This window comes from Eretmochelys imbricata, chromosome 25 (genome assembly GCF_965152235.1).
Source record: "Eretmochelys imbricata isolate rEreImb1 chromosome 25, rEreImb1.hap1, whole genome shotgun sequence".
NCBI lineage: Eukaryota > Metazoa > Chordata > Testudines > Cheloniidae > Eretmochelys > Eretmochelys imbricata.
The window spans coordinates 16,850,825-16,878,029 of record NC_135596.1 but is presented as its reverse complement, the minus strand read 5'-3'; the positions used below and the strand labels follow the sequence as shown (position 1 = coordinate 16,878,029).

General features: G+C 47.2%; 1 protein-coding gene across 2 annotated transcripts; it reads left to right on the top strand.

Annotated features, from left to right (window-relative positions):
• The first annotated feature begins 1,401 nt into the window (after window positions 1–1,401).
• On the top strand, window positions 1,402–12,431 carry USE1 (unconventional SNARE in the ER 1). Of its 2 annotated transcripts, XR_013348763.1 has the most exons (9): window positions 1,402–1,518; window positions 6,917–6,966; window positions 7,797–7,875; window positions 8,374–8,526; window positions 9,110–9,128; window positions 9,856–9,886; window positions 10,182–10,344; window positions 10,879–11,147; window positions 12,066–12,431. XR_013348763.1 is itself a non-coding variant. In XM_077842164.1 (8 exons), the coding sequence occupies exons 1-8, from the start codon at window positions 1,417–1,419 to the stop codon at window positions 11,059–11,061; spliced, it is 780 nt and encodes a 259-aa protein (XP_077698290.1). In that variant the 5' UTR covers window positions 1,402–1,416; the 3' UTR covers window positions 11,062–12,431. The 2 variants fall into 2 exon arrangements, 1 of the variants encoding a protein (XP_077698290.1); XM_077842164.1 differs by having other exon boundaries at window positions 10,879–12,431.
• The last annotated feature ends 14,774 nt before the right edge of the window (window positions 12,432–27,205 follow it).

Genomic DNA, 27,205 nt, shown 5'->3' with positions numbered 1-27,205 from the left:
GAGCAGAACCTAGATGGCCACACTGAAAGTGAATATCACAGGAACAGAACAAATCCAAAAAGAAAAGGAGTCCTTGTGGCACCTTAGAGACTAACCAATTTATTTGAGCATAAGCTTTCGTGAGCTACAGCTCACTTTATCGGATGCATACTGTGGAAACTGCAGAAGACATTATATACACAGAGACCATGAAACAATACCTCCTCCCACCCCACTCTCCTGCTGGTAATAGCTTAGCTAAAGTGATCACTCTCCTTACACCGTGTATGATAATCAAGGTGGCCATTTCCAGCACAAATCCAGGTTTTCTCACCCCCTCCCCTTTTTCCAAAAACCACACACACAAATTCACTCTCCTGCTGATAACAGCCGGAGAGTGGGGTGGGAGGAGGTATTGTTTTATGGTCTCTGTGTATATAATGTCTTCTGCAGTTTCCACAGTGTGCATCTGATGAAGTGAGCTGTAGCTCACGAAAGCTTATGCTCAAATAAATTGGTTAGTCGCTAAGGTGCCCCAAATCCTCCTTTTCTTCGTGCGAATACAGACTACCACGGCTGTTACTCTGAAACCAGAACAAATCCAGTATGGCTTGGTGACGTTATGGGCTGACCCCTCTCAGTGTGTTCAGTACTGTACAGCTAGGCATTAGGGAGAGTGGACAGACAACGCCCCCCGATAGTCTACGAGATCAAGAGCGAGTGGGTGTTCTACCCTCCAGGAACCCCAGCTACTTCTCCGTGGAGGACTGTCTGAAGGTGGTAGTGAAGAAACATGTTTTAAGGAGGAATTTAGAAGAATTTTCTCCGAAGTGAGGAGAATTATGCAGCTGCTTCGTCGCCGCGACCAGCAGGCCTGGGAGCTGGGTAAATGAAACAGGCTGCAGCTCCGGTGTAAACCTGTTTCGGTGTTAAACGCCTGTGCGGTGAACTGCCTTACCTCCTGCGGGACGGGGGTTTTCATTGCCGGGGGCAGTAGCCGGGGGACAATCGAGCCTTTCCTGCGTAACTCCCTCGCCCTGGGCTGCGTCAGCCCCGGCCGGCTCCGGGTGCCTGATGCTCCAGCTGCCGGCGGCGGGTCGTTAAAGGGAAGAGGAGAGCGGGCAGCTCCGCCGCAAGCGGGCCCCGCCGTGCCGCCCGGTGCGCCGCGCCTGCGCTGGGTACTGCCCCGGGGCGGCCCGGGCTGGGCCCGCGCCCTCCTGCTCGCTCCCGGCTGCCGCGCTCGGGCCGTCCCGCGCCAGCCCCGCCGGGCCCTGCCACGCGCCGCGCTGCGGGGTCCGGGCCGGGCCCTGCGCTCTGCTGACGTGTCCGGGGGCGGGGCCCCGCCCCTGCCACGTGGAGGCCGCGGCCGCTGTTCGCGTTGACCCGGAAGTGGAGTGTTCGCGCGCCGGGTTCGGGTTCCGGTTCCGGGTCGGAGCGATGGCGGCCACTCGGCTGGAGCTGAACCTGCTGCGGCTGCTGAGCCGCTGCGAGGCGCTGGCGGCCGAGAGGCGGGAGCCGGACGAGTGGCGGCTGGAGAAGGTGCCGCGGGGGAGCGCGGGTTTTGGGGCCCGGCCGGGAGGCGGCGTCCCCGGCAGTCTCCAGCCCCGCCCGGTGCCGCTGGCCCCTGGCGCTCGCTGGGGAGCGGAGCCCCCGCCCCGGGCTGCCCCTCGCCTGCACGGGAGCCGGGGCAGGGGGCTCCGCGTCCCGCCCCGGGCTGTGCCTCCTGCTTTCCCGCGAGCGGGGCCCCGGCTCCTTCTGTTGCCTGCGCCCTCGAGCGAAGGCGAGAACCCGCCCCAGCCCCGCCGTGGTGCCCTGGCGGCTGCCCAACGCCCCCGGCCCGGGCGCCCTCCGGCCTGCAGCGCGGGAAGCTCTTTTAGCTCTTCCTCTCCCGAGGGTCCCCCTGGAACGTAACGCGGCCGGAGACGCCCTGTTGTGGCTGCCGCAGTAGCTGACCAAGTATGGAGGGTGGAATCTCCTTCCTTAGAGGTTTTTAAGGTCAGGCTTGACAAAGCCCCGGCTGGGATGATTTAGCTGGGGATTGGCCCTGCTTTGAGCAGGGGGTTGGACTCGATGCCCTCCTGAGGTCCCTTCCGACCCTGATCTTCTGTGACTGGATTTTGCAAGTGGGACGGTAGCGGCACAGCTCTGCCCGGCTAGATTATTCCATTCTTTAGGCTGGGAGCAGGAGCTGGTCCTTTTCCTGGTGGTGTACAGGCCCTCGTTTGATGAAGTGACCAAAACAGCTTGATGAGCCATTTTCCCTGCAGACTTCTCAGAGGGATGCGGATGCTGTTTCTTTGAACCGCTTTGCCTATTCGATAGCGGAACGTCATAGTCTTATTCGTAAACCTTAACATGGTCTTGTAAACGCAGTGGTTACCCTGGGAGCTGCAAACTATGTGGTGACTGGGAGGAGATACTATTTGGCAGAGAGCTTCCTCTGAGTCAGGTTGGCTGTAAGAGAAATCTCATGTTTCTGGTCTCTGATGTTCCCTTGGAAGATGTTCTCTTTCCCTGCCAGAGTATCAGTCTTCTGTGACTGAAATGTCCAGGGTTGTGGGTAAGCTGGTGTATTTAGTTTCCTTGGCTAGAGCCCAGTCTTTCTGACTTAGAGATACTCTTCAGCTTTATTAAGATGAAATCTAATATAGGTGTCCTTGGACTTAGTATTGAAGCAGAATTTAAAACCACATCATGTTTTCTCTTGGAAATTTCTTCAGCTTTATTCAGTGAGATTGTTATGTTGTTAAATCTGAGGAATTTTTTTTATGTATGCTGTGTTCTACTTGTATTGGTGCCAAGATATTAGCGAGACAAGGTGGGTGCAGTAATATCTTTTATTGGACCAACTTCTGTTGGTGAGAGAGACAAGCTTTTGCTGTTACACAGAGCTCTTCTTCCAGTGTGGGAAGCTTCTAGCTTGTCTCTCTCACCAACAGAAATTGGTCCAATAAAAGATATTACCGCACCCACTTTGTGTGTCAGATTTTTTGTTAGATCGTTGGTTGTTTGACTTGCTTCACTATAGTGTTTCCCTTGGGCCTTCGTAAATTTACTGAATGTCGGCCTTTCAGAATTGTCTAATTTACTCTGAACTTTACTTTTGTGAAGAAAGGAGATGTTAATCTGCCAGGATTTAAAGGATCTTTGTTTAATCATCCTGGCTGTGGCCACTGGATGTCACCCTTACTCCACACACATAGCGGACCCCTCTTCTTGTATAAGAACCCTATTGTGATTGCCAGACTACCTGCTTTCGTATGAGGAGATGGAGGTTCAAAGTTAGGGGAATCCTGCTCTCCAAAAACCAAGTACTATCTTGTTTTCCCTGAGAGGGAAATTAGATACAGCTTGCCCAACTTTTTCCTAGAAAAGTTGAATAAGAGTAGTAGGCAATTCTCTGCCCCAGTGTAAGCAAGAATATTCCAATATGTCAGTCAAAAAAGCAAACTGGATATTAGGAATCATAAGACTGAGAATATCTTATTGCCCTTATATAAATCCATGGTACACCCACATCTTGAATACTGCATACTGATGTGGTCTCCTCATCTCAAAAAAGATACACTGGCATTAGAAAAGGTTTCAAAAAGGGCAACTAAAATGATTAGGGGTTTGGAACGGGTCCCATATGAGGAGAGATTAAAGAGGCTAGGACTTTTCAGCTTAGAAGAGCGGAGACTAAGGAGGGATATGATAGAGGTATATAAAATCATGAGTGGTGTGGAGAAAGTGAATAAGGAAAAGTTATTTACTTGTTCCCATAATATAAGAACTAGGGGTCACCAAATGAAATTAATGGGTAGCAGATTTAAAACAAATTAAAGGAAGTTCTTCTTCACTCAGCGCACAGTCAACCTGTGGAAATCCTTACCTGAGGAGGTTGTGAAGGCTAGGACTATAACAGGGTTTAAAAGAGAACTGGATAAATTCATGGAGGTTAAGTCCATTAATGGCTATTAGCCAGGATGGGTAAAGAATGGTGTCCTAGCCTCTGTTTGTCAGAGGGTGGAGATGGATGGCAGGAGAGAGATCACTTGATCGTTACCTGTTAGGTTCACTCCCTCTGGGGCACCTGGCATTGGCCACTGTCAGTAGACAGGATACTGGGCTGGGTGGACCTTTGGTCTGATCCAGTCTGGCCATTCTTATGTGGTGTGGCCTGTATAATTAATGTGCACACACCCCTTTCATGTCAGTGCTTTGTTGGCCTGCTCTATGGAAGTTGAGGAACCCATATCAAAATAGCATCTGGGAACCTCTGGTTTATGCTGAATGTCACACCACTTTTATCCTGTAGCTTGTGGTATAGCAAGGCTTTGCAGTGTGCATTCATGTTTGAAGTAGATATGTGGTACTTCGTAAGGCACAAAAGCCTTTGCCTAGAGGTACAATTTCGTGGCTTACAGATAGATGAGACACACCCGCAAATTAATCAGCATCACTCCATGGCTTCTGTCGTTGTGATAAATAAAGCAGACGGCTGTGGGAACATGTATGCTATTCAGACCATTGCTAGAATTCCCCTTTGAGAAGGAGTTTTAAGATTTGGGAATAAACTTCAAAGCAATGTGTTTACAGCTTGGATCATATTCCACACTCTGACCTTGGTCAGTGTAGTGAGGAGACTTCTGAGAGCCAGCAGTGCGGGTATTGCTTCTCTCATGTCAACTGTTCCTCTGTAGTCTCAACATTGCACCTGGGAGCCAGAGAGCTGTTTCCTGGAAGGGACTCCCTTCCACTTGATCTTGTCTTGGTAATTGGCCTTGTTGCCTTAGTTTTTTGTTTTGTTTGCTTTGCCAGTTTCCTTCCAGGCATGTGAGTTCCTGTTCATTCGCTGCCGCAGGGGCGCTTTAATAGGATGTACTGGATGGAAACTGGACATGAACCTCTCTCAGCAGGAAATGTAAAGGGGATGGTGTCCCCATGGGACGGTGACTGCAGCCAGATGGGCATCACTTCACTAATCCATAGTCTAACTTGTCCAGTTATAATGGTTTCCTATTGGCAGCTTTCTTTCTCTGCCAGAAGGAACTGGTTGGTTGTGCCATGTGGGTGGCTGTTTATGGAAACAAAAAGTTCAGTGACTATGGACGGTAAACTATGGGCTGGCAGGGCAGACGTTTGCCTGTTCAGAGAGTTGCAGAGCTCAGTCCTGCTGCTTGGAAGTAGGACCTTTCTATTTAGGTCTTTCTCCAACTCGCAGTACCTAAAATCTACTGAAAAGATGCCTTATTCCTGCTGAAGTGAAGATGATGTGACCATTGTCCCCTTAGACATCAGTGAACTATTCAGTGGAGCATCTGGTGGTTGGGATGGGAACCTGAAGTGAAAACCCTTCAGTTTTGCCTACCACGCCATCAGGGTGCCAAAGTCTTCAGCTGCCTTCTACCCAGCTGCCAAAATCTCTAGTGTCCTTCCCTGACCGCGTTCACAGCACATGCAATACATGTGTGCACACTCAGTGCAAAAGTGTGGCAGTAAAACCTTGGACACCATAAAAAGTGAATAATAAGGAATTCTGTACTGACTTCATTATTCATTTTTATAGTTAATTCAGTAACTCCTCTCCCTCACTTCCAATTTACATGAAGTTGCAGAATTCAGATTCCAAGACCAGAAGGGACCATTGTGATAATTTATTCTGCACTACAGCTCTCAGAAACCAGAGAGCCTCACAGCAGGATTCCAGTCCAGTTTGCTTCAAATTCCATGAGTGGAATTCTAAAGGGTCATTTCCAATTTAAAAAATCACTGTCTGAAATATTTGTACCTGCTAATATTACTATTATACATAGTCACTATATCTGAAAAATTAAGAGTATTTTCAGTGTGTGTTGGGAGTCTTTCATAAGAACATTACAGCCATACTGGGTCAGACCAAAGGTCCATCCAAGCCAGTATCCTGTCTTTTGACAGTGGCCAATGCCAGGTGCACCAGAGGGAATGAATAGAACAAGCAATCATTAAATGATCCATTCCCTGCTGCCCACTCCCAGCCTCTGGCAAACAGAGGCAAGGGGCACCATTCCTGCCCATCTTGGCTAATAGTCATTGATGGACTTATCGTCCATGAATTTATCTAGTTCTTTTTTGAACCATTATAGCCTTCACCTTCACAACATCCTCTGACAAAGAGTTCCACAGGTTGACTGTGCATTGTGTAAAGAAATACTTCTTTGTGTTTGTTTTAAACCTGCTGCCTATTCATTTCATTTGATGACCCCTAGTTCTTGTGTTATGAGAAGGAGTAAATAACACTTTCCTTATTTACTTTCTCCAACACTGTATATGTTGGTGCAGTCAGTTTGTTGTCACTCCTCTGGTCAGTGTGTGTCTTCAGCACTGCAATAGTGGAGGAGAAACTCTTTCGTAAAAAATGTTGTGAAATCACAGAAGTTGGCAGGGAGCCTCAAGGGCAGGTATAGCATTTGAAACTTGCTAACTCGGTTTTTGCATCTTAGATTTCAAGCTGATGGTTGCTGTTCTTGGAGGCTTATTTCCATTTGTTGGAAGGAAATTTTGCTTTGAGAGTCCAGTTGTATGCCTTGTTAGCCTGCTATTAGATAGAGAGTGGGGGGAAGAGATGCTGAGAGTAGTCTACAGTACTTAGTTTTATTAATTCATAAGTGCCATTGATAAGATCAGGCTGCTAGACTCTGCATTTCCTTAACCTGTCTCCTGGTGATGATCCTCTCATTAAGACTGTAAGATGCAGACTCTAAAGAGTGTGTATGTGTGAGAGTCAGATATAACTTTGTACATCTGGCTTTTAAAAACAAGCCACATTAACCCAGGTAAAAACAATATTGGACGATGCTTTCTTTGAAAACAATGACAATCCTCATTATCATTAGTGCTTTATATCCGCACTGCCTTTAGCATTTGCCACACTGCTTCCTGTTAATCCTAACTCTTGCAACTGTTTTTTTTTTAGTATGTAGGTGCTCTCGAAGAGATGCTCCTTGCATTAAAGAAACACTCAAGGTGAGATGCTGTCTCTGAGACGGAGGTTGGAAGGAAAACATGTGTGTTCTTTTTCAAGTAACCTCTTAGGTGGGAAATAGGCACAACCCAGGAACACTGAAGCTGTGGGACACTCGGGACTGTGAGGATAGCAGAATGGTTTGTGCTTAGGGGATGCCCTTTGTAGTTATAGCCCTAGAGCTCACTTAGCTCTGCTGGTTTTTTTGCTGTTGGGATGGTGTGTGAATATCGGTAAAGACAGCTCCGGGACTGTTGTTTCACTTACGTTGCAGGAGCACTGAAAGGCCCCATTTATGACCTGAGCCCCATTGTGCTGCACAAACCTACAGAAAGGCATGGTCCCAGCCCCAAAGCCCTTAACAGTCTATTCAGACAAGCCAGACAGGTGGCATAGAAGTGTCAAAATGTCATATTGGGCAATTTAAATGAAAAAGCCTCCAACGTTTCCCAGGTGCTCCAGCAGTCTGCATTGCCGGCATTGCTCTCGCGCGCCTCCCTGCACTCTGCCATCCCCATGGGAAACCATGCAAGTGTCACCAGAAAAGGTGCAACTGCAGCAGCAGCATGGCAAGCTACAACCCCCTCCCCCATGCACCAACCTGAGCTGCTGCATGTCAGCCCTGTTCTAGAGGTGATATGTGATCATTCTGCCCAGTTCAATCCAGTGTCCTTCAGACATTACGAGTGAGGGTGACCCTAGCTCTAAGCTGTTTCTGCTGGAAAATGCTGCTTAATCTCTTGACTGTTCCACGTGCATGTGACTTTCTGAAATACTTGCAATTGGAAATACTGACTCTCCTGGCTTTCATGGTTTCTTTTGACTCTTGCAGCAAGCCTGCCCCTGAACTGCTGAATGAATACTCCCGCAAAGTGGACTTCTTAAAGGGAATGTTAGAAGCTGAAAAATTGGTAAGAACCTTCTGTCCAGCCTGAAGTGACTTACCAAGCGTTTGGTTTTTTGTCTGTCTGTCTGTCTGCACCGCATCTCACAGCAATAAGCAGGTGTCTTAGTGCACCCACGCACAACCTTCGCTCAAAATCACGAGTGATGTGTCTTGGGAACTTGTCGTCTGTTAAATGTAAGGGGTTGATATTTAGAGTTATAAACTTTCTCCCCACCCCTCAGAGAACCACCAAGAAGGCAAATGTTTCTTCTATGATTTATGGTGTCCCCTTCACCTTTGAGCTGAGAGCTTTTGGGGGAAGGCTGTCTTTGTACAGTGCTGCATATGTCTGCTGAGCTATGGACTGCTGAAGAGCTCTGCTGCAATTAGACTGGATTGAGACTGTGCTGTCATGCCCTCTCGCTCACCCTCCATTCTGTGGGAAGTAGCAGCAGAAGAGCTCCCTGGTTATTCTCTAGCCTCCTCTGCAGAGCACAAGATTAATTTGGCCCTCTCTTTATAGTCGTCATCTGCAGAAAAGGCCCTGGCAAATCAGTTCCTGGCTCCTGGCCGAACTCCCACTACAACCAAAGAGCGAACCCCAGCAACTAAAATGGTTCATCTGCAGACAAAGGCTCGCTACACGGACAAGATGAGGAGTGAGCTGCTTGGTACGGTAAGTTACGTTCTGCTGCTGGCTTTTCGCTACTGCTAGTTCGAGAGGGATCTGCCGCCTCAGCCAGCTGCTGCCCTGGCACTCCCCTTCCAACCTGAAAGTGACCCTGCCTAGTAGCAGCGCTCAGCCATCTAGTTCCAGCGTGGGGGTAGGAGCAGAGCCAAGGGGAATCGTGTAGCCTCTGGTGAAATGGAATCTCAAAAACATCTTAAAGTACCATGCTTTTAGGCCACGTGTACAGAGGTTACAACCAGCCCTCTCCCTGGGAGAGCATGGATTCAGCTGGCAGCATGAGTGCAGAGGACTGGACTAGATGACCTCTTGAGGTCCCTTCCAGTTCTATGATTCTGTGCTGCCCTTCAGAGGGCTGAGTTACAGTTATGAGCCTGGGCTCTCTCCACCTCTTGTGCTGGACTCTTGGAGAGCCGGCCCCTGCTTCATGGTGTTGGAGTTTCTGATTGGAAATGTTGGGAACAGAGGATACTCTAGGGCACCGGGGTTGCTTGATGCAAGGCTGCAGGTCACTTCATCTGCCCATGTGTAATCTTACTGTGTTTCTCTCTCCTCTCCTCTGTATCTCCAGGATCCCTTGTCTGTCAATGGTAAGTTTATATCAAAGTAGATGGCTGGAATGTGTGTGGGGAGGAGGAAGGGGAAGAACAAGGGGTGACAAATCTTGCCTGACGAGCCAGAGCATGCTCCGTTTTTTTTGCTAGCCTGGAACTCTTCTTGTGAACCACTACATAAAGCAACTAAGTGCCTGGTTGGTTACTGAGATTGCAGTATCTCCCAGTTTGGATCAGGCACCAATTGGGCTAGGTTCTGTATAGTTGCAGTCTCTGCCCTGAACAGTTTACAAATCTAATTTAGGACTAGAGGCAACAAGCCAAGCTTTTGCCAGAAGCTGGGAATGGGTGACAGGGGATGTATCACTAATGATTACCTGTTCTGTTCATTCCCTCTGGGGCACCTGGCATTGGTCACTGTCAGAAGACAGGATACTGGGCTAGATGGGCCTTTGGTCTGATCCAGTATGGCCGTTCTTATGTTCTTAATGTTACCTATGACACTGCATGACACCAGAACATATCTGTCTGTCTCCCATTGGGAGGCAAGGCTGTCTAAACCCTTGTTACCTGGTGCAGACACCCAGACAGATTTAAACCTCTTCTCTCCCCTGCCCCCCTGTACCTCTTACAGAGTCTTTAGTTTTGTTTCTACAGTTTTCAATTATACCTGCTTAGTTTCCTGGTGCAACAGCTTTCCACAAGAGAGCCAGGCCTGGAGGTTTATCTTCTGCTAAAATTCAAACTTTTTTTTTTTCCGCAGAGTCTGAAGAACTAAATTTAAGGAAACGGAAGTAAGTCATAGTTTAATATTTTGACTCTTTGTGATGGGGAAGCAAGGGCCTTTGACTCCTGAATGTACTTTATTAACTCAGCTAGAAAGGTTTTAATGCCCATTTGAAGAAGCAAACGTAAGTGGTTTCTTATTAGATGTTTTAATAAACTGATGCTCTGAATTCTCTTGCCATCTAATCAGATTTGTGAGCTGTAGCGCAGCTCTGACATCACCTAATGGTGATCTAAAAACCAGTGAGAACAGTCCATAACAACACCCAATGAGTCCTACGTTTCCTCCCTTGTGCTCTGCAGAGGCCTTGCATCTGAAGAGAAGCAGTCAGCAACTGATCTGGATGCTGTGTTACAGCATCATCGCAGCATGCAGGAGAAGCTGGCTGAAGAAATGTTGAGTTTGGCTCGCAGTCTCAAAAACAACACCCTGGCAGCACAGAATGTTATTAAACAAGATAACCAGGTAGCACAGATTGCAGTGCAAGAAACTATTCAGATTCTCAGTATTGCAATCCATAACACTAATGTGCCAAGATATGGGGTAAACTGGAATATCTGTAACTTAATTCTAAATGTGACTGGAGCTGGAAGGACCTGTCAGCGTCCTCCATAGTGCAACTATAGAGTCTTCAGTTTTGTAATCAATAGCCATATCTTTGAAACCTGGATGCCTGATGTAAAAGTAGTGGGACTCTCAGGTTCTGAGCACCCACAAATCCTGCTGAAGTCAGTTGGAGTTGCCGGTACTTGACACCTTTGACAATCGGATGCCTACAGATGGCTTCAGGGGGCCTATCTTTAACTACTCAGGTTTGAAAACTGCGGGGTTTAGTACTTATGGCTTGCTCAATCATCTCTTCTCCATGATTGAAATATGGCTCCTACTGTTTAGGCTACATCAACACAACTTGGCTTAATCAATGACAAGCACTAAAATGTCGTCTTTCTCGTCTTGCAATCAAATCTTACTTACAGCTTGCTCTTTTTTGTTCCCTAGACATTGTCTCACTCTCTCAGGATGGCAGACCATAACTTTGAGAAGCTGAAGGATGAATCTGAACGCCTTGAGCAGCATGCAAAGAAATCTGTCAACTGGCTGCTCTGGATAATGTTAATTGTAGTTTGTTTTATTTTTATTAGCATGATCCTCTTTATCAGAATTTTTCCTAAACTCCGATAATGTGTACAGCCTACAGGAGCAACAGGTAGAAAGCTAGACAGTATGTGACACTCTGCCCATTCCCAGCAAGTCTCTTTGACAGTTTGGTAAGTACTCACTGTAAGCAGTGACCTACCTCTGATCATATCCTGAAGGGGGTCACCAGGGGCCTAGTCCTCCATCCCTTCCTTGTGCTCTGACTGGAGTTGGTGAGACACCTTGTGAACAGCTTCCTAAGTTGGGTCCCTTGATATCCCTTTTGCTTGACTAATATGGTGGTTTCTTGAGAAAGAAACTGCAATAAAGATGGCACTTTCAGTGGAATATCCCTAGAAATAGATCCCTCCAGGTGCCTTGGTAGATATCTGCTGTCCACTTGTGATGTGGCTAAGGCAAATGCTATCGTTCCTTTATAAGGGAGTTTACTTTCATTGGAACAGTACACAATTGAAGGATTAAAGACCATATTTGCTCTTTAGAAACCCACTGACTTTAACAGGACCCTTGCTGCAATTGTCTTTGTAACCAGCCTGTAGCAGGTATGGAGGGAGCATTGTTATTGAGTGGGCCCCCTTGAGTCAGAGTAGGCAAGAAGGAAAATTAGCTTCACAACCTTGCCTTTCCGCCTATTGGACTCTGATCACGGAAGTCTCCTGAAGCCTAGATTTATGGGAGAAGACGGAGGTTGGAAGCATCTAGTTTGGGAAGCCTGAATAAACCGGCTCATCTCCTCTTACAATCACAAACCCTAACATGCAACCAAAGTACAGAGCATGTCATTTACCTTTATTCCATTCCTTCAGGAAGCAGCTGATGGTGGCTGTTCAGCCCTGAACATGCAATGTACTCTTCAGACTGTGCAGACCCTGCCTGCCTATGCATCTTGTTGCTTCACTGTAAAATGAGAGTCGAGGAAGTTGGTCTCTCTTTAAATATGGCATTTACTTAAGGAAAATATCAGCCAGTATCTTCTGGGCTGGGCTTATTTGCATGTTCGCCTTCCTTAACTCTTATTGTTTTTCTAGTGGAAGATACCCTGAAGTTTTCAGCCACATTCTGCTCTTGATGAAGTGCTGGCTTGCTGTACTGGATGAAAAAGAGAGCAGTGTAATCATCCCACCCAACCTGCTCATAAAGAGAGAGTGTGAGATTCTGTCTCTCTTGCCCTAACTTTTAAAGCATCAGTACTGCAAAGTGCCTGCTTTTACTTCAGTTTAAACCATGCTCCGTATTACAAACTGTTACTGTTGGTATTCTGTATATTGCTGTCTATTTTGTACAAGTTTATATTGGTTTCTCTTTGACTTATTTATTACTATATGATTTTCATAATTAGAAGCAACTGCCATCTTCTCGCTATATATAGCAAGTGAATGTTGCACAGTACTATATTGCAGCTTCTGGGGTGATATTTATTCCTGCAGATCGTATAGATTTAAGAGCAAACCCATCCACAGTAGAATGTGTACCTTCTAATGTCACACAAATCCTCCTTAATCGCTTCACGTTGTAAGAAAACTGTCACTGTTCCAAACTCCTGCCTTCATCTGGTGCCTCTCAGAGGAAAGCTGAAAAGTGCATCTTCCTAATTCTTTATACGCTGCCTTTGTAATCATTGCCAGTATTCTTGCCAGCAAATTAAAGAAGTATGGGCTGGATGAATGGACTATAGGGCGGATAGAAAGCTGGCTAGATCGTCAGGCTCAACGGGTAGTCATCAATGGCTCCATGCCTAGTTGGCAGCTGGTGTCAAGCGGTGTGCCCCAAGGGTCAGTCCTGGGGCTGGTTTTGTTCAGTATCTTCATTAATGATCTGGAGGATGGTGTGGATTGCACCCTCAACAAGTTTGCAGATGACACTAAACTGGGAGGAGTGGTAGATACACTGGAGGGTAGGGATAGGATACAGAGGGAGCTAGACAAATTAGAGGATTGGGCCAAAAGAAATGAGATGAGGATCAACAAGAACAAGTGCAGAGTCCTGCACTTAGGACGGAAGAATCCCATGCACCGCTACAGACTAGGGACCGAATGGCTCGGCAGCAGTTCTGCAGAAAAGGACCTAGGGGTTACAGTGGACAAGAAGCTGGATATGAGTCAACAGTGTGCTCTTGTTGCCAAGAAGGCTAATGGCATTTTGGGATGTATAAGTAGGGGCATTGCCAGCAGATCGAGGGACGTGATCGTTCCCCTCTATTCGACATTGGTGACTGGAACACATGACTTATGAGGAGAGGCTGAGGGAACTGGGATTGTTTAGTCTGCAGAAGAGAAGAATGAGGGGGGATTTGATAGCTGTGTTCAACTACCTGAAAGGGGGTTCCAAAGAGGATGGGTCTAGACTGTTCTCAGTGGTAGCAGATGACAGAACAAGGAGTAATGGTCTCAAGTTGCAGTGGGGGAGGTTTAGGTTGGATATTAGGAAAAAAATTTTCACTAGAAGGGTGATGAAGCACTGGAATGCGTTACCTAGGGCGGTGATGGAATCTCCTTCCTTTGAGGTTTTTACGGTCAGGTTTGACAAAGCCCTGGCTGGGATGAGTTAGTTGGGGTTGGTCCTGCTTTGAGCAGGGGGTTGGACTAGTTGACCTCCTGAGGTCCCTTCCAACCCTGATAGTCTGTGATTGTATATCTAGGCTCTGATCCTTTAGTGATATGGGTACTGCACGGGAGCCCCATTAGGCCTGCGTGGGTGATGGGGCTCAGCCTGGGCTGTTCTCCTTGTAGGATCAGGTCTGAAGCGAGCCAACTTTAGCCTTGCCGTAAGCAGGTGAAACTCAATCAAGTGCAGTGAGACTTGCACCCACTTATGTCAAGGCCGACTTTGGTCCTGGCTGTATTTGCATCCACGTTCTGTAGGATGTAGGGTGGTGATGTACAGAGAAGGTAATCAATTACAACCTGATAGGGTTGATAAGAGTTTACGTGATGTCGTGAAGGGCTACTGTGTCCAGAATCAGATGAGTGGTATTGTTGAAGTTATACTTTGTTAGAGTGAGGGTGACTGTGGTGTAACGTGTGTGTGTGTGTAGGGGACAGAGGCTGTGCCTGTGGAATCTAGAGCCCGCTCAGAATGAGAGTATTTGAAAAGCATCCATTCCATCCAGGAAAAATCTAGTGTCCAGGTCCTAAGGCAAAGAGAAACTCATGTATGTGCAAAATAGACATAGAGAAACGTTTGGCTTCTAAGTTGTCCCTGAAACTTGGAAAATGGTTCTTCAAAATTAGGCAGGACTTGCATTGCTCTTCTAGGTGCAGTTGCTAGTGATAACTAGTTAGGTGTGTCTGGTGTTTAGGTATTTTTAAATCATTTGTGAGGAAGGGAAGGAAATAGAAGAGATCACTTTTATGAACCACGAGTGGCCATGTTACCAGTGCTTCCTGCCTGCTGTGTTCTGTTTCTCTCAGCAGGAGGATTGCTGAGAATAGTTGCATAATGCTCTACAACAGAGGTGGGCAAACTACAGCCCACGGGCCACATCCATCCGGCGGGACCGTCCTGCCCGGCCCCTGAGCTCCCAGCTGGGGAGGCTAGCCCCCAGGCCCTACCCTGCTGTCCCTCCTCCCCACCACACCTCCCAGGCCTTCCAATAAGCCTGTCCTGCTGCTCTGAGTGGCATGGTAAGGGGGTGGGGAGAGAGTGGTTGGATGGGGCAGAGGTTTGGGGCAGTGCAGTCAGGAGACAGGGAGTAGCGGGGGTTGGATAGGGGGTCGGGTGTCCTGGGAGGGCAGGGGACGGGGTGGGTTAGATAGGGGGTGGGGTCCGGGGGGGCAGTTAGGGACGGGGTTCTCGGGAGGGGGCAGTCAGGGGACAAGGAGTGGGGTGGGGGGTTGGATGGGTCTGGGGGCCTGTCAGGGGCGAGGGTGTGGATAGGGGTCGTGGGGGGGGGTGTTGGATAGGAGGTGGCGTCCTGGGGGTGGTTGGGGGGGGGTTCTGTGAGAGGGCGGTCAGGGGACAAGGAGCAGTGTGGGTCGGGGGTTCTGAGGGGGGCAGTCAAGGGGCGGGAAGTGGGAGGGGGCCAGGCTGTTTGGGGAGGCACAGCCTTCCCTGCCCGGCCCTCTGTACCATTTTGCAACCCTGATGTGGCCCTTGGGCCAAAAAGTTTGCCCACCCCGCTCTACAATCATCAAGGCTGGTAGGAAAATGTGACTGACTTTTTGGGGGCTGTCTGTTCAGAGAAGCAAGTGAGAGACTGCCTTCGTGGGAGAGGTGCTGACGATTATATTTTAAAAGCATTTTTTGATTGTACAATTTGATCTTAAACTGGCCTCCTGTATTAATTCATAAATAGGTTATGAAACTTACTGGTTGAACTGTAAAGAACACATTTTCTTGTAGATACTCACCTGCCTTCATTTCTCTCAAGGCTTATTGCAGGTAATAGGTTGCTCAAAAATTTAAGTCAGCATTTATCATGAACAGTTGAAGCAGTTAATTTGTGAGAAACATTAACTGCACTTGGACAGATCCCCAAGTTGTCAAATCAAACCATAACTTATGCAGCTGAAGTATTTGTTGTTCACAAATTTGTTTTTTTCCCACCTAGTTGTTTACCATTTTGCCTAAAGCCATCCCCCCATTGCAGTCATCCCATAAGAGCAGAATCTGTCGTGCAGTACTCAGTCACTTCTTGATGGCAGAATGATATGGTGCAGTTCTGGCTGCCTAACCATTATCTATAATTTCCTCCCCCTTAATACTTGAAATAAAACTATATTCTTGAAAAAAACCAAGAACACAAAAACTTTTCCACTTGGGAGTAGAAGAGGGGAGTGTCTTACTGCATTATCACAGCCAGTTGTGCAGATATGTGTAAAACCATTCTTCTGTTATTTCTGCTGTCAGCAGGCTGTTGCTGCTATCTTCTTGCCCCTTTTTAAATTGGTAGCCAGAATGGCAAGACCTCAGAGTAGAATTATTAATTTCTAATATCTTAGATCTGAAGTTCAAGGTGTTTATAGCATGAAAATCACTACCTGTACATAGACTTATTGTTCAGTGTGTTTGAAGGGTGTGAACTGCTACACATTAAATCGGTCTTGTAACAATTTACCCCTTCACATTTATATACATGTTAGTATTTAATTGTTTGCTCCTGCTAGCTTCATGTAGCTCCACAAGCCAGCAGCAGCTACTGGTCCTCATTAAACTATTCAACCAATTCAGGAACACAAGCTTCCTCACCTTCTACCTTAATTTACTCTGTCCTTTAGAAATTGCTGGGGGCTACATTTAGAATGTAACTCCCATAGCTGGAATGGGGCCCAAAAACTAGCTCTGATACACTTGCTCTTCATGGGCTCTAGAGTGAACACACATGATTAGGTTCTCTTATTTTATGTCTTTCCCCAAAATACTATGCCTCTAGAACTATGTTGGGATGCTGGTTATCTCTGCTCCAAGGGAAAGATCATTACCTATGAACTCCACTCGCAGGATCATTGTGTTGTGTTAATTGGCAGCTGTGACCTACATTTGTTTCAGATTAATTCAATAATCCCACTAGTTCGAGAACTCAGTAGAGTTTCCTGCCAGCAGTCTTCAGAAGAGGGGGATCCTGGAGTCAGAGATCCTATTTCAGCTGAGGATTCCTCCACACCATGGGCTCTCAGGGCCCATTTTCTTTGCTTGAGTGTGCTGCAAAGGGGCAGAGCATTGGCCAGGATTGGGCCCTCTTCTTGATATTCAGCCTAAAGTCTCTATCTGCTCAATTCATCCGATGCTCCACCCTAAATATTCCTTTCTCCTAAGTTTTTACACCTTTCAAATAGTGGTAGACTGTTACAGTATTCTCAGTTCAGTCATCTCTTAGCCAAGTCACAGTCTATAGCTCTTAAGACTGACCCATGACGAAAGATTTCTAGTCCAGAAGTTCCAGACTCCCAGCACCTGCTAAGTAAAGAATTCAGACTAGAGACAAGCCCTTGATACAGTTTGTAGGCAGAATGATGATTTTATTCATGACTTATGCAAGGACTGTTGTTCATAAGCTATTGCTTTGACTCTCGGCCCCATTCTGTAGCAGGAGACTCTAAGGAGGCCTGGTCACAGACAGGGTAGCAAAAGGCAGTTAATGGAGAATTTCTTGATTTCTCCAAGGCAGTGGGAAGTCCTAATGAGATGCATTTGTCAGACACAGATCTGTCTCTCTCTTCAGGAGAGGCTGGGTGTTTTGGCAGGCTACCTGCTGTCAGGCAGTAAAGTGAAAACCTTTGTTAGAGACCTGGGTCATGTCAGGCCAATAAGCACAGCAGCCTCCAGGCCTGGCAGCAACAGTGGCTGTGAATCAGTCTGAGCTCTGTTGGCAGCACCCCTTGGTGGAGACTTTTTTAATGTCTGTTTCAGAGCTGTGTCCTCAGGCCACAGCTGGAACAGATGGTTTAGTGGATTTCTTAGGGTGAATGGTCTGTGGGTGTCAGCAGGTCCACAGACAGTAAGAGGTGAGCATTGTACACAATGGTTCCCAGGGCTGGGTGGTAAAGCAATTTGCTAGTCCTGGGTGTTTTCCATTGGGTTATGCCGTACAAAGATTCTGTGTACTAGACCTCATGGGCTGTGTCCACCCTGCCAAAACTGGGGCCAGCAGGAGCAGTTTGTCAAATGGTGAAAGCAACAGACAGGAGCCTAAAGTTCTATTTTTGGCTCTGCCATTCACTCACCATGTAGCTCTGGGCAACTCCCTTCCCTGCTCTGCCGCCATTGTAAATACAGGATAATACCTCACACAGGTGAGTCTTCATTCTTCATTGCTTCTCAACTGCTAGAGAAATGCCTGTTCTTTTGGAATCCCATCTCAACTGTGGTAGTATGACAGAGGAGTGGGATACAAAGGGGATATTTCCTAGCGTAAGTTGGGACAGTGTGCTGCTGGAGCCCTCAGCATCGAGTTGGAGAGAAAACATGACCCCCAGCACCAGATGCTTTTGTTGATTTTAGGATGCCACATCAAAGGGGTCATAACAAAAGGAGGGAAGTGAATGACACAGGTGGGAAGGCTATTTATGTGCATTGAACAGCAGCATCTCACGAAGTGTAGGCTCCCTTCCTTCCACAGGACTGGCCCTACCCTGCATAATACTTATCAGTTCGTCCCTTTATCTCCTACAAAAAAAATGTTTAGATTCTATCAGTCTATTACAATGTTACTCTAGCAGCTTGTAAAAGGGATGGGGTCAGAGTATAGTTTACTGCCCAGAAGTCTTGAATGCGGTACTGTGGCATTGCATCCCTCCAATGTCTAATGATACACACACATTAGTTCCATTTCATTCTAGCAATAAGCCAACAACTTGCAGAAGCAGTGACATCATGTGCTGTTGGTTGCTGCAAAGTGCTGTAACTCATCTGATGGACTCTGTATTTCTACAGCATCCCACAATCCTGCACTCCCTAGCTGGTGATGAAATTTCACTTGTATGTGGAGCAGATCCTAAGCATCTCTGTGACACCTGAATTACGGTAGAAATAGACCAAAAAGGAAGGTGTGGGCGGGAACCCTGTAAAGATAAATTGCATCCGATGAAGTGAGCTGTAGCTCACGAAAGCTTATGCTCAAATAAATTTGTTAGTCTCTAAGGTGCCACAAGTACTCTTTTTCTTTTTGCGAATACAGACTAACACGGCTGCTACTCTGAAACCTGTAAAGATAAATGTGACTGAATCAGGCTTCATACATTAGACAGTAAATCCCCAATGGAGGAGGGAAATTGAACCTCAGGTGGAGAAGAATCAGAACTCCAGATTCAACAGTGGGATCTTAATGCAAGGAGAGCAGCTAAAGAAAGCATTTTCAGAGGTTTAACAGGAATTGGTTCCCTTGTTAAACTGCCACCATGTTTGCTGTTGAAGTTGGAGTGCAGGGGAAAGTGGTAGCTGCTACTTTGCCTCGGAGTTAGAGGGATTCCCTTTGCCAATCCAGAGCTGGTTTTCCCAAGGTCATTCTCTAGTGTTATAGAAAACCACAGTTCAGCCCTGCACAACCTCTCCCCCCCCCCCCATACTCCAGGGTTAAATACAACAATCTCTGCTTAGAGCCACACCTGGAAGAGCCAGAGAACTTGGCAAAACAAAGGACAATCTTTATGGAAGGGGCCCTGTGGTCTAGCATTCTCTGTTTGTTTAGCTGCTTCATGGTTTCTGCTGCTGTTTTGTTTTTCCCCTGGACATATTGTCTGGTGTTTATCCCATTGTTTTGTCTCTAACGCCATTTGGCTCTAGGACATGAACAGTAAATCTGGGACTGGAGAATGTTTAGGCTGAACAAACTTCACGTTCCTGAGAGGAGACTCCGGTGCCGAGGCATTTGCCTTACCCCTCTGGAAGCACAAACAGCCTAGATTAGCTAATGACTGACAGGTAGGTGGGCAGCTGGGGAGCCTCTGTGTAGCAAACAATTCGAAAAAACTGGCACACTAGCAGTTTTCCATCAGAGGTTGTCCCTCTGCCCATTCTGTTTGCACTGCATGGTCCTCCTCCCACCCTTTCTCTGACTGAGCTCTCTGGGTCCTCTTCTGGGTCTGGAAAACACCCAGCATTTTGTGACTGGTATTGCATTCCAGATAATAACACCAGTGCTTTTTTGGCACTGTAAGTGATGGCCAGGGGAGATGTGTTGCCTGGATTGATGGATTTGAGCCCCCTATGAAAAGGTATCTTGTGGTGATAATTCCGTAGGGGACAGCAACCCAGATGGGCAAAAGAAGGTGGAGGTGAGAACAGTAATGGAAACAGGAAGTAGAGGTGGATTAGTGTTTGCTAAGACTCTTGAGTGTCTGTGCATGCTTGTGTGCCTCCTTAGCTGTGGAACAAACCTCTGGATATTAAGGCATCCTAGCTAGAAACTCCCTGTGGCCTGGTAAGTCCTGTACTTTGGTGTTTGTGTTACATTGCAGTTTGCTGTGCCACCTATCTGCTCTCAGTGAGCAAAAATTTAAATCAGTATAAATAGAAACAATTACATTAGAACAAAGGAGGAATTCAATGGAACTTAGGCTGAATATTGCACCATCATTTGTGACATTTTAAAACCAGGCTGGAGAAAGCACTAGTAAAGATACAAGAAGGCCAGTCCTACAGTACGGAATGGACTAGATGTGACCTCCTTGATCTCTTCCCTCTCTAGCTTCTTTGATTCCCATTCAATGGGTGGTGCCCTCTGTCATTTTCACCTTGAGTGAAGGCTATATTTGCTAATGGAACAATGGGATTGTCCAAAAAGATTTTGGCAGCATTTCCTGTGTTAACAGTTAAACACAGGGGCTTCTTTCCTTAGTACGTAAGGCGACAGGATCTTCATCCTCTTAGCTTTCTCCCACCAATAGCTGTATGTCTGAGTAGTCAGTTATCGGAACGGGTGCGGGCGGAAGGAAGGGTAAGAAAGGAACTCTGTCAGCCCATGATGTGAAATCTTTTGCATTAAGAGACTTGGCACTAGCTCTGTGGGTCTTGGGATGGGATGAATTTCCCATGGTCAGCTTTCATGCATGCTCAGCTACTGGCCTACTGACTGAGAAGTCTATTCTGCACCCTATGCAGAGATATCCTGTCAGCAACATCTGGACTCCAGTCAGCTACTACAGGCTCCAACTACGGTGTTCCTGATTCTCCAAAGGGAAAGCAGGGCATATGTTGCACAGGGAGAATTTGTGAACTTGGCAGTGTGTGTCTCAGAGAAAATCCATCATAAAAAAATAGAGATCGAGCAATCCATGCTGGCTCCCAACAAGGCCACCCATCCCTGGGGCTGGTACAGGAATGTTCTCAACGGCCTCTTCTCCACTGTTTTGCCTAGTGCAGAGGTTCTCAAACTGGGGGTCGTGACCCCTCAGGGGGTTGCAAGGTTATTACATGGGGGGTCACGAGCTATCAGCCTCCACCCTCAAATCCTGCTTCGCCCCCAGCATTTATAATGGTGTTAAATATTTTTAAAATGTGTTTTTAATTTACAAGGGGAGGTTGCATGCATTGGTTTGCTGTGTGAAAGGGGTCACCAATACAAAAGTTTGAAAACCACTGGCCTAGTGAGTTGGAGACCATTCCCAGCAGCAGGGCCTTGTGGGAAGAGTAACAAGTGGTAGTCAGGCACTCCCTGCTCTGTCCGTTGACTCGCTGCATGGACTTGAGGAATCACTAAACTACTCTGCTCCAGTTTCCTCATTCTTCACGTAGGGTGAATGTATTGACTTTCCTCCCCAGTGAGTTGTGAGGGTGAGTTAATCTCTGTAAGGCTCTTTGGGGCTGTAAAGGTTTAAGTCTGGCCTTGGATTTGACTGGATTCATGGCTCGACCAGTCACTTCACTCATGGGGTGGGGGGAGTGTTTTTTTGCTATGGCAAAGCTTGTCCAGCCTAACCTAATTACTCTTCAGCTTTCCCTGCATCTTGGGAACCACGTGGCACTTTTAAGTCCCCTCCATAAAGAACTGTCTGGGCTGTTATACTGCACTGATCGTGGAGGTGTCTAACTACTCCCTGTTGGAGATCTGGAATGTCCCATCTTTTTTCCAGTTGCAGAATGTGTTGCAGCTGCAGGCCTCACGTTCTTAAGCCAGTGCACTGTATTGGGTCGTGGTGGATTCTCCATCACTCTCACGTTTTAAATCAAGATTGGATGCTTTTGTAAAAGATCTGCTTTAGGGATTATTTTGGGGGAGCTCTATGCCCTGTGTTGTACAGGAGGTCAGACTAGACCATCAAAACTGGTCTCTTTCTAGCTCTGGAATCTAGTAATTGCATATAAAACATGACTATCAATTAGTGACAGAGCTTCCCTTATTCACGATCGAGTCGGATTTCTAAAGCATCTGTCAGCTGGTTATCTAGGGACTGAACTGCAGCCTCTAGTGGAGCTCCCATCTTGTCCAACTGCTCAATCTCTTCCTTCGCCTCCAGCAGGGTTCATTACTCTTGCTGGTGCTGGGACAATGCTGTTTAGACAGAGGAATGTTTTGATCTTGGTCCTAGCCTCTCTGTTTTTGACCTAAGCTGGCTGGTTCCGTGGCAATGCAGCAGTTTGTGAGCACACCAGCACTGCAACAACCCTCCTACCTCCAAGGATCTGAAAGTCAAGCTGAGTCTTTGGCTTACACCACCAATCAGAGACATTCATCAAAGGGCCAAATGAAACTTTGGAGTCCCTGTTCAAAGCTTGCTGCATTCAGTGAGTCTGTAGTAGCATGAATGGCCAGCGTTGCGCATAGAACTTAGAGAACAATGTGCTGCGGATGCATAAGGAACGGAAGCCAGCTCAGTCTCTCTTAACTGCATTGGCTCTAACAGGTGTGATGTAAAAAATAAAATTAAAAATGTAGTGCCTCAAAGAAATCATCAGTTCTTCTAGTACTGAGTGCCCACAGGGAACAGGCCTGCTGAGTAAGAGAGAGCTAGTTGACAAAGTCTCACTGCAGAGTGAAACTATATGTTGAATCCTCCATTTGCTGCTGTCTAGGTGAATCCTTTTGGTAAGGATCTTGCTGCCAGGGAGCAAGCGTTTTGAAAAGAATTCCCAGTTCTGATGGGATTGATCTGATTTTTTTTTTTTTTTGAGTCAAATCAGTGGCTTCAGATGGAGGCTTTTTGGAAGGAGGACCAGTGTAATTCTTAGTTTCCAGTGTCCCAGAGAAGAGGAAGTCTGGAACGCAGCAGAGCTCTCCAGAAAGAGTCCTCAGCATTTTCAGGCTGCAGTAGAACAGTGTTCACAGGATGGAAAAACTAGATTGTTTTGTGACCTAATATACGTTGAAAACCTTCTTCTGGATGTGAAGCCATGCCAGATAGGTCATGTGTGAAGGCATATAATCTGAAATAGCTTGGGTTTATGATAACACCAACTCCTTGGCCAGCATATTCTTGCCTTTATGCTAATGTGTTTTCGGTGAAGCAAAGGGAAAGAGAACACGTGTCACTATTGTAATAGTTAAGGGCCCAGTCTGGAGCTGTGTGCCCTTAAAGACATTGGTGCAGTTCTGTGAAAGGGCACAGGGGAAGCTGAAGCTAAATGCTATTTGACAGTCCTCTTTCTACCCTGTGAGCCCATTCTGTGACCCCCTGACACATGCACAGAGCAACTCTAGGGCTAGGTATGGCCTGTGCTCCCTTCCCAGATCTGCAGTGGGGACCGGAGAGTGGCAGATGGTAGCCTGCTGCATGTGCAGTGCCTCAAACAGAGAGCATCCAGTGCACAGCGAAAGCCCGTCTGTTTCCTCTCCTGGGCCTGCCAGCACCCACAGGTGAGGGGGCTGGGCCCACAATCTGCTTCTACCCTGAGAAATTGGAGGGCCTGAGTAAGCCAAGAGTGCAGTTGTTGAGATTTGTGTGTGGCATGGTCCAGCTCCTGCCAGCCCCTGCAGCCCCTGCGTGGGCTTCTCCATGTGGGAACCAGATGGGACGGTGCTGCTATTGCTGTGGAGTATGCATTCCAGAACTGCAGCTAACGAATGTATAGGAACTGGTTTGTGCAAGTCCCTGTGTGCATGACATGGCGCTCCGGGCCCCACAACTCAGCTCAGCTCCTGCCGTGGCCATGCTCTGAATTGTTTTCATGGGACTTTTACAGCTGAAGAGGAGCTGCCCCATATGAATCTGCAACTGCTCTGCCATGAGCTCAGTTTTATTCCACTTTCTTTTCTGACACTGTGCTCTCTTGTTGCCATGGGGTTTTTTGGAGGGGGGTGAGGATGGGGGGTACTCTGCTGCCTTGTTTTGTGTCGCTGCCATGTGTGTGTTGGTGTCTCTGCTGCGTCCTCTGAGGAGTGGGGCTTGTTGCTGGGTGTCCGGGATGGGAAGGAAACTAAAATCTTTGGCCAATCTCTTCAGGGAGGCCCCCTGTTGATATTCAGGCTTCTGCATCACTGAGGAGAGTCTCAGTGGTGCCCCAGCACCTGCAATTCCCACCAGAGTCAGTGGGAGCTGTGTGGGCTCCCTAGGGAAATGCCTGATTGCAGCCAGATGTTACTCAGGGGCAGACATGATGGGGTCTGGGGCTGGTTCTGAGTTCCCCGGCTGGCAGCCCCTAGGGGCCAGCCACAAAGCACCCAGTCACCATGGCAGATGCCTGGCGTGGCGCTGAGCCTTGGAGAGAGCCAGCCTCTCTCTGTGCCCCCAGGCTTGTGGGAAGGTCCCCATTGCGCATAGCCTGTCTTCAAAGAGCGCAGGGGAGGGTATGCATGAAAAAGATTGCTTTGCCTCTCCCTTAGAATCATAGAATATCAGGGTTGGAAGGGACCTCAGGAGGTCACCTAGTCCAACCCCCTGCTCGAAGCAGGGCCAAGCTGGTTTCCCTTTAGCCTGGGGCAAATCAAAGCTGCCGGGGAGATGAAAGTCACTGGCCTGCTGTGCTGTAGCACCTGCTAGTGGTACTATAGCATCATGCATCTCGTTAGCCTGGGAGCACGTCTCATTAATTCTGAGTCGTGATTCCAACAGGAAGCTGTGAGCCTCCTCTCTGCTAAGTGCTCTGATTAAAATTCACCGATTAATACACAAAAAAACACAGTTTCTTACGCTCCAGTTTTTTCTCTGCTCCTGTGATCAGACAGGAGAGACACCCCTGCCAAACACCCATCCTCACCTTTGGTCTCTGTCACCTTTGGTCACTGTCTCTGGTGCAGTGAGCGAACCATTTGCTGAGGGGATCTTCAGATCCCATCTTTTCCAACAACCTGCATGGGAAGCCTCCTTGCAAGAAGGGCTGAGAGAAGTGAGGCCTCGTATCTCTAGTAGGGTTCCAAGGACTCCTTGCATAAGACTCTGTCGCAACAAATTCCCGCACCAGCAGAGCGAGGAGGCCTGTGTCTAGGCTCTTAAATGAAGCAGCGTCCAGAAGAGCCAGGACTGTGGGGTCTCTAGACCATGAGCTCTCCAGACCCATTCTAAACCCCATTAGAAAGAACCACTAACACCTGTCCACACACACATCCCATTGGCGGTACCTGAGGCCTAAGTGCTCCTGAAGGGGTCCGGTGCTGCTGCGTGAGGCTAGGGCAGGGTGGCATTGGGGATGAGGCAGCCGCTGTGTGACCCAGCCTGAGGAAAAGATGAAACGGAGGCCCCTGTATTCAGATTGACCCTGTGACTGCTACCTAGTGTATCAAGCGTTCCTCAGGTACAGAACGAACTGGTGTGCAGTGGGTTTTGACAGCGCGTGAATAGGCTGCAGGGGTACAGGAAATGGTGCCAAGGACCCATGCCGAAGTTGTTCAGGCCCAGATTATTAGCAGTGCTAGTAAAGAGAGGGATTGTTGTCATGTGTTTTTTCTTCTTAAATGTGTCTTTGCACCAGGGAAACCTGTTTACAGAAGGTGAAATTCAGCCCTGTGCTAGACCCTAGCAACAGGTCTATGCAATAGCTAAGTCCTACTTGAATTTTGTTTTGGCTGGTCCTTTGCACAAGGATGAATTTCACCTCTATCATTTTACAGAGAGGAGTTGTTGAAACGGGTCCCCATTGTCAGTGGTTTGCATCACACTGATCATTGTACATACATCATTTAATTTTGATAAAGAGAAGGTCAGCGGTACAGTAGCAAGGAATTGGGAACTGACTCTACAGTAGCTTTACAGTGAACTAGACTGAATCAGCCCTAATGCCAATATAATCATCCAGGACTAGTCCTCAAAATGTGCCAGGGACACTTGTTCACCCTAATTTTGAGGCCCCTATTTTCCCCTCTCAGTAATATTCCTAGAAATATAACTTCCCAAGAATAGTGTTGAGTTGCAGATGGTTCCCCAGATGACTGAGCTGTCTCTGTAGAGATGAGGTAGCCGGTAACTGAACACAGCAGTCACCATTAAAAGCTTTGGTGTTTACCAAATATTACTAACAAGTTGTATGTGGTTCAGTGCTGTTTTCCCTTACCGGATCTACACGGGGAAATTTTTATCTCAGACTTTAATGATGACTGTTGTACTTGCCTATTTCTAAAGTTCTGGGGTTCAGAAATCCATTTTCTAGGTGATTTTCTTAGTGTGTAGAAATGTCACACAACAAACCTCTGTTCTAGACAATAATTGCCAAGACAATCTATCATATTGTATTAAGTCACAGGCCAGCCACGAGGTCAGGCTGTAAACTTTCTCTCTCTGTTGAGATAGGATTAGCCTTTGCATTGCTGTCGTGTTAGCCATGGCTTCTCCGTTGTAATAAACCATCTGAGAAGTAAGGTCACAAAACATTAAAATATATATGAGAAATTGCAACCTACTGAGATCTCCACAGGGGAGAGGATGAAGCATATTAGGACTCAAGACAAGCGAGTGCTGAAAGGTTCCCTGTTCATTTTTAGGGGTTTGGGGGGCTGGTTTATTGGAGCTGTCAGCAAAGATTGACCCTATTGTGTTACATGCCCAAGCTTCTGGCAGTGCCATTGCAAATCTTCCATAACTGCGCGAATCTACGGTTTGTGGAATAACTAGCTATATACTCTGTGGCTATAAACTAGGTCCTTAATCCCCCACCATCCCACCCTTTTAGAAAATGATTTCCCATTCTGGATTTCAGGAGTTAATTAATCTCTCTGAATTTCCCATTTGATATGTTATGGGGTGATGTGCTTCCTCAAAGGTAATGTGGAGCATGAAAGATGCTGCCCAAGAGGAAGTGCTACAGTCAAAAATCTGAAAACACTTTGCTTTCTGAAAAGCAGTTTCATGGAAAGTGTTCAGTGGGCTGCGTCACTTATCTTGCAGTTCTGAGAGAGGTACAGCACCAGTTCATTTGTGTCCCCTTGACTTTCTAAAGAGATAAGGTAAGTGAGGAAACATCTTTTATTGGACCAACTTCTGTTAGTGGAAGGTACAAGCTTTTGAGCAACACAGGGCTCTCCTTTAAGCGTAGGGAAGGAACCAGAGTCTCTGAGGTCTGGTCTATGCTACAGAGTTAGGTTGATGCAGGGCAGCTTCCTTGGCTTGACTATGGAAGTATCTACGCTTACATGATGCTCCCACTGACGTAAATGCCCCACTGTGCCGATTTAGGCCATGTCTGTACATACAGTGCTGCACCATATCTGGTGAAGACGCTCTATGCCAACGGGAGAGAGCTCTCCCACTGGCATAAAAAAACACTCCTGGGAGCAGCATAAGTTCTGTCGGCAGGAATAGTGCTATGCACATGAGCACTTACGTAGGTGTAACTTATGTCACTCAGGGAGATGGAATATTCACTC

Coding starts and splice junctions, on each gene's coding strand:
- USE1 (XM_077842164.1), top strand. CDS start 1,417: ATGGCGGCCACTCGGCTGGAGCTGAACCTGCTGCGGCTGCTGAGCCGC. Junction 6,967..7,796: donor GCATTAAAGAAACACTCAAG/GTGAGATGCTGT, acceptor TGACTCTTGCAG/CAAGCCTGCCCCTGAACTGC. Junction 10,345..10,878: donor TTATTAAACAAGATAACCAG/GTAGCACAGATT, acceptor TTTGTTCCCTAG/ACATTGTCTCACTCTCTCAG.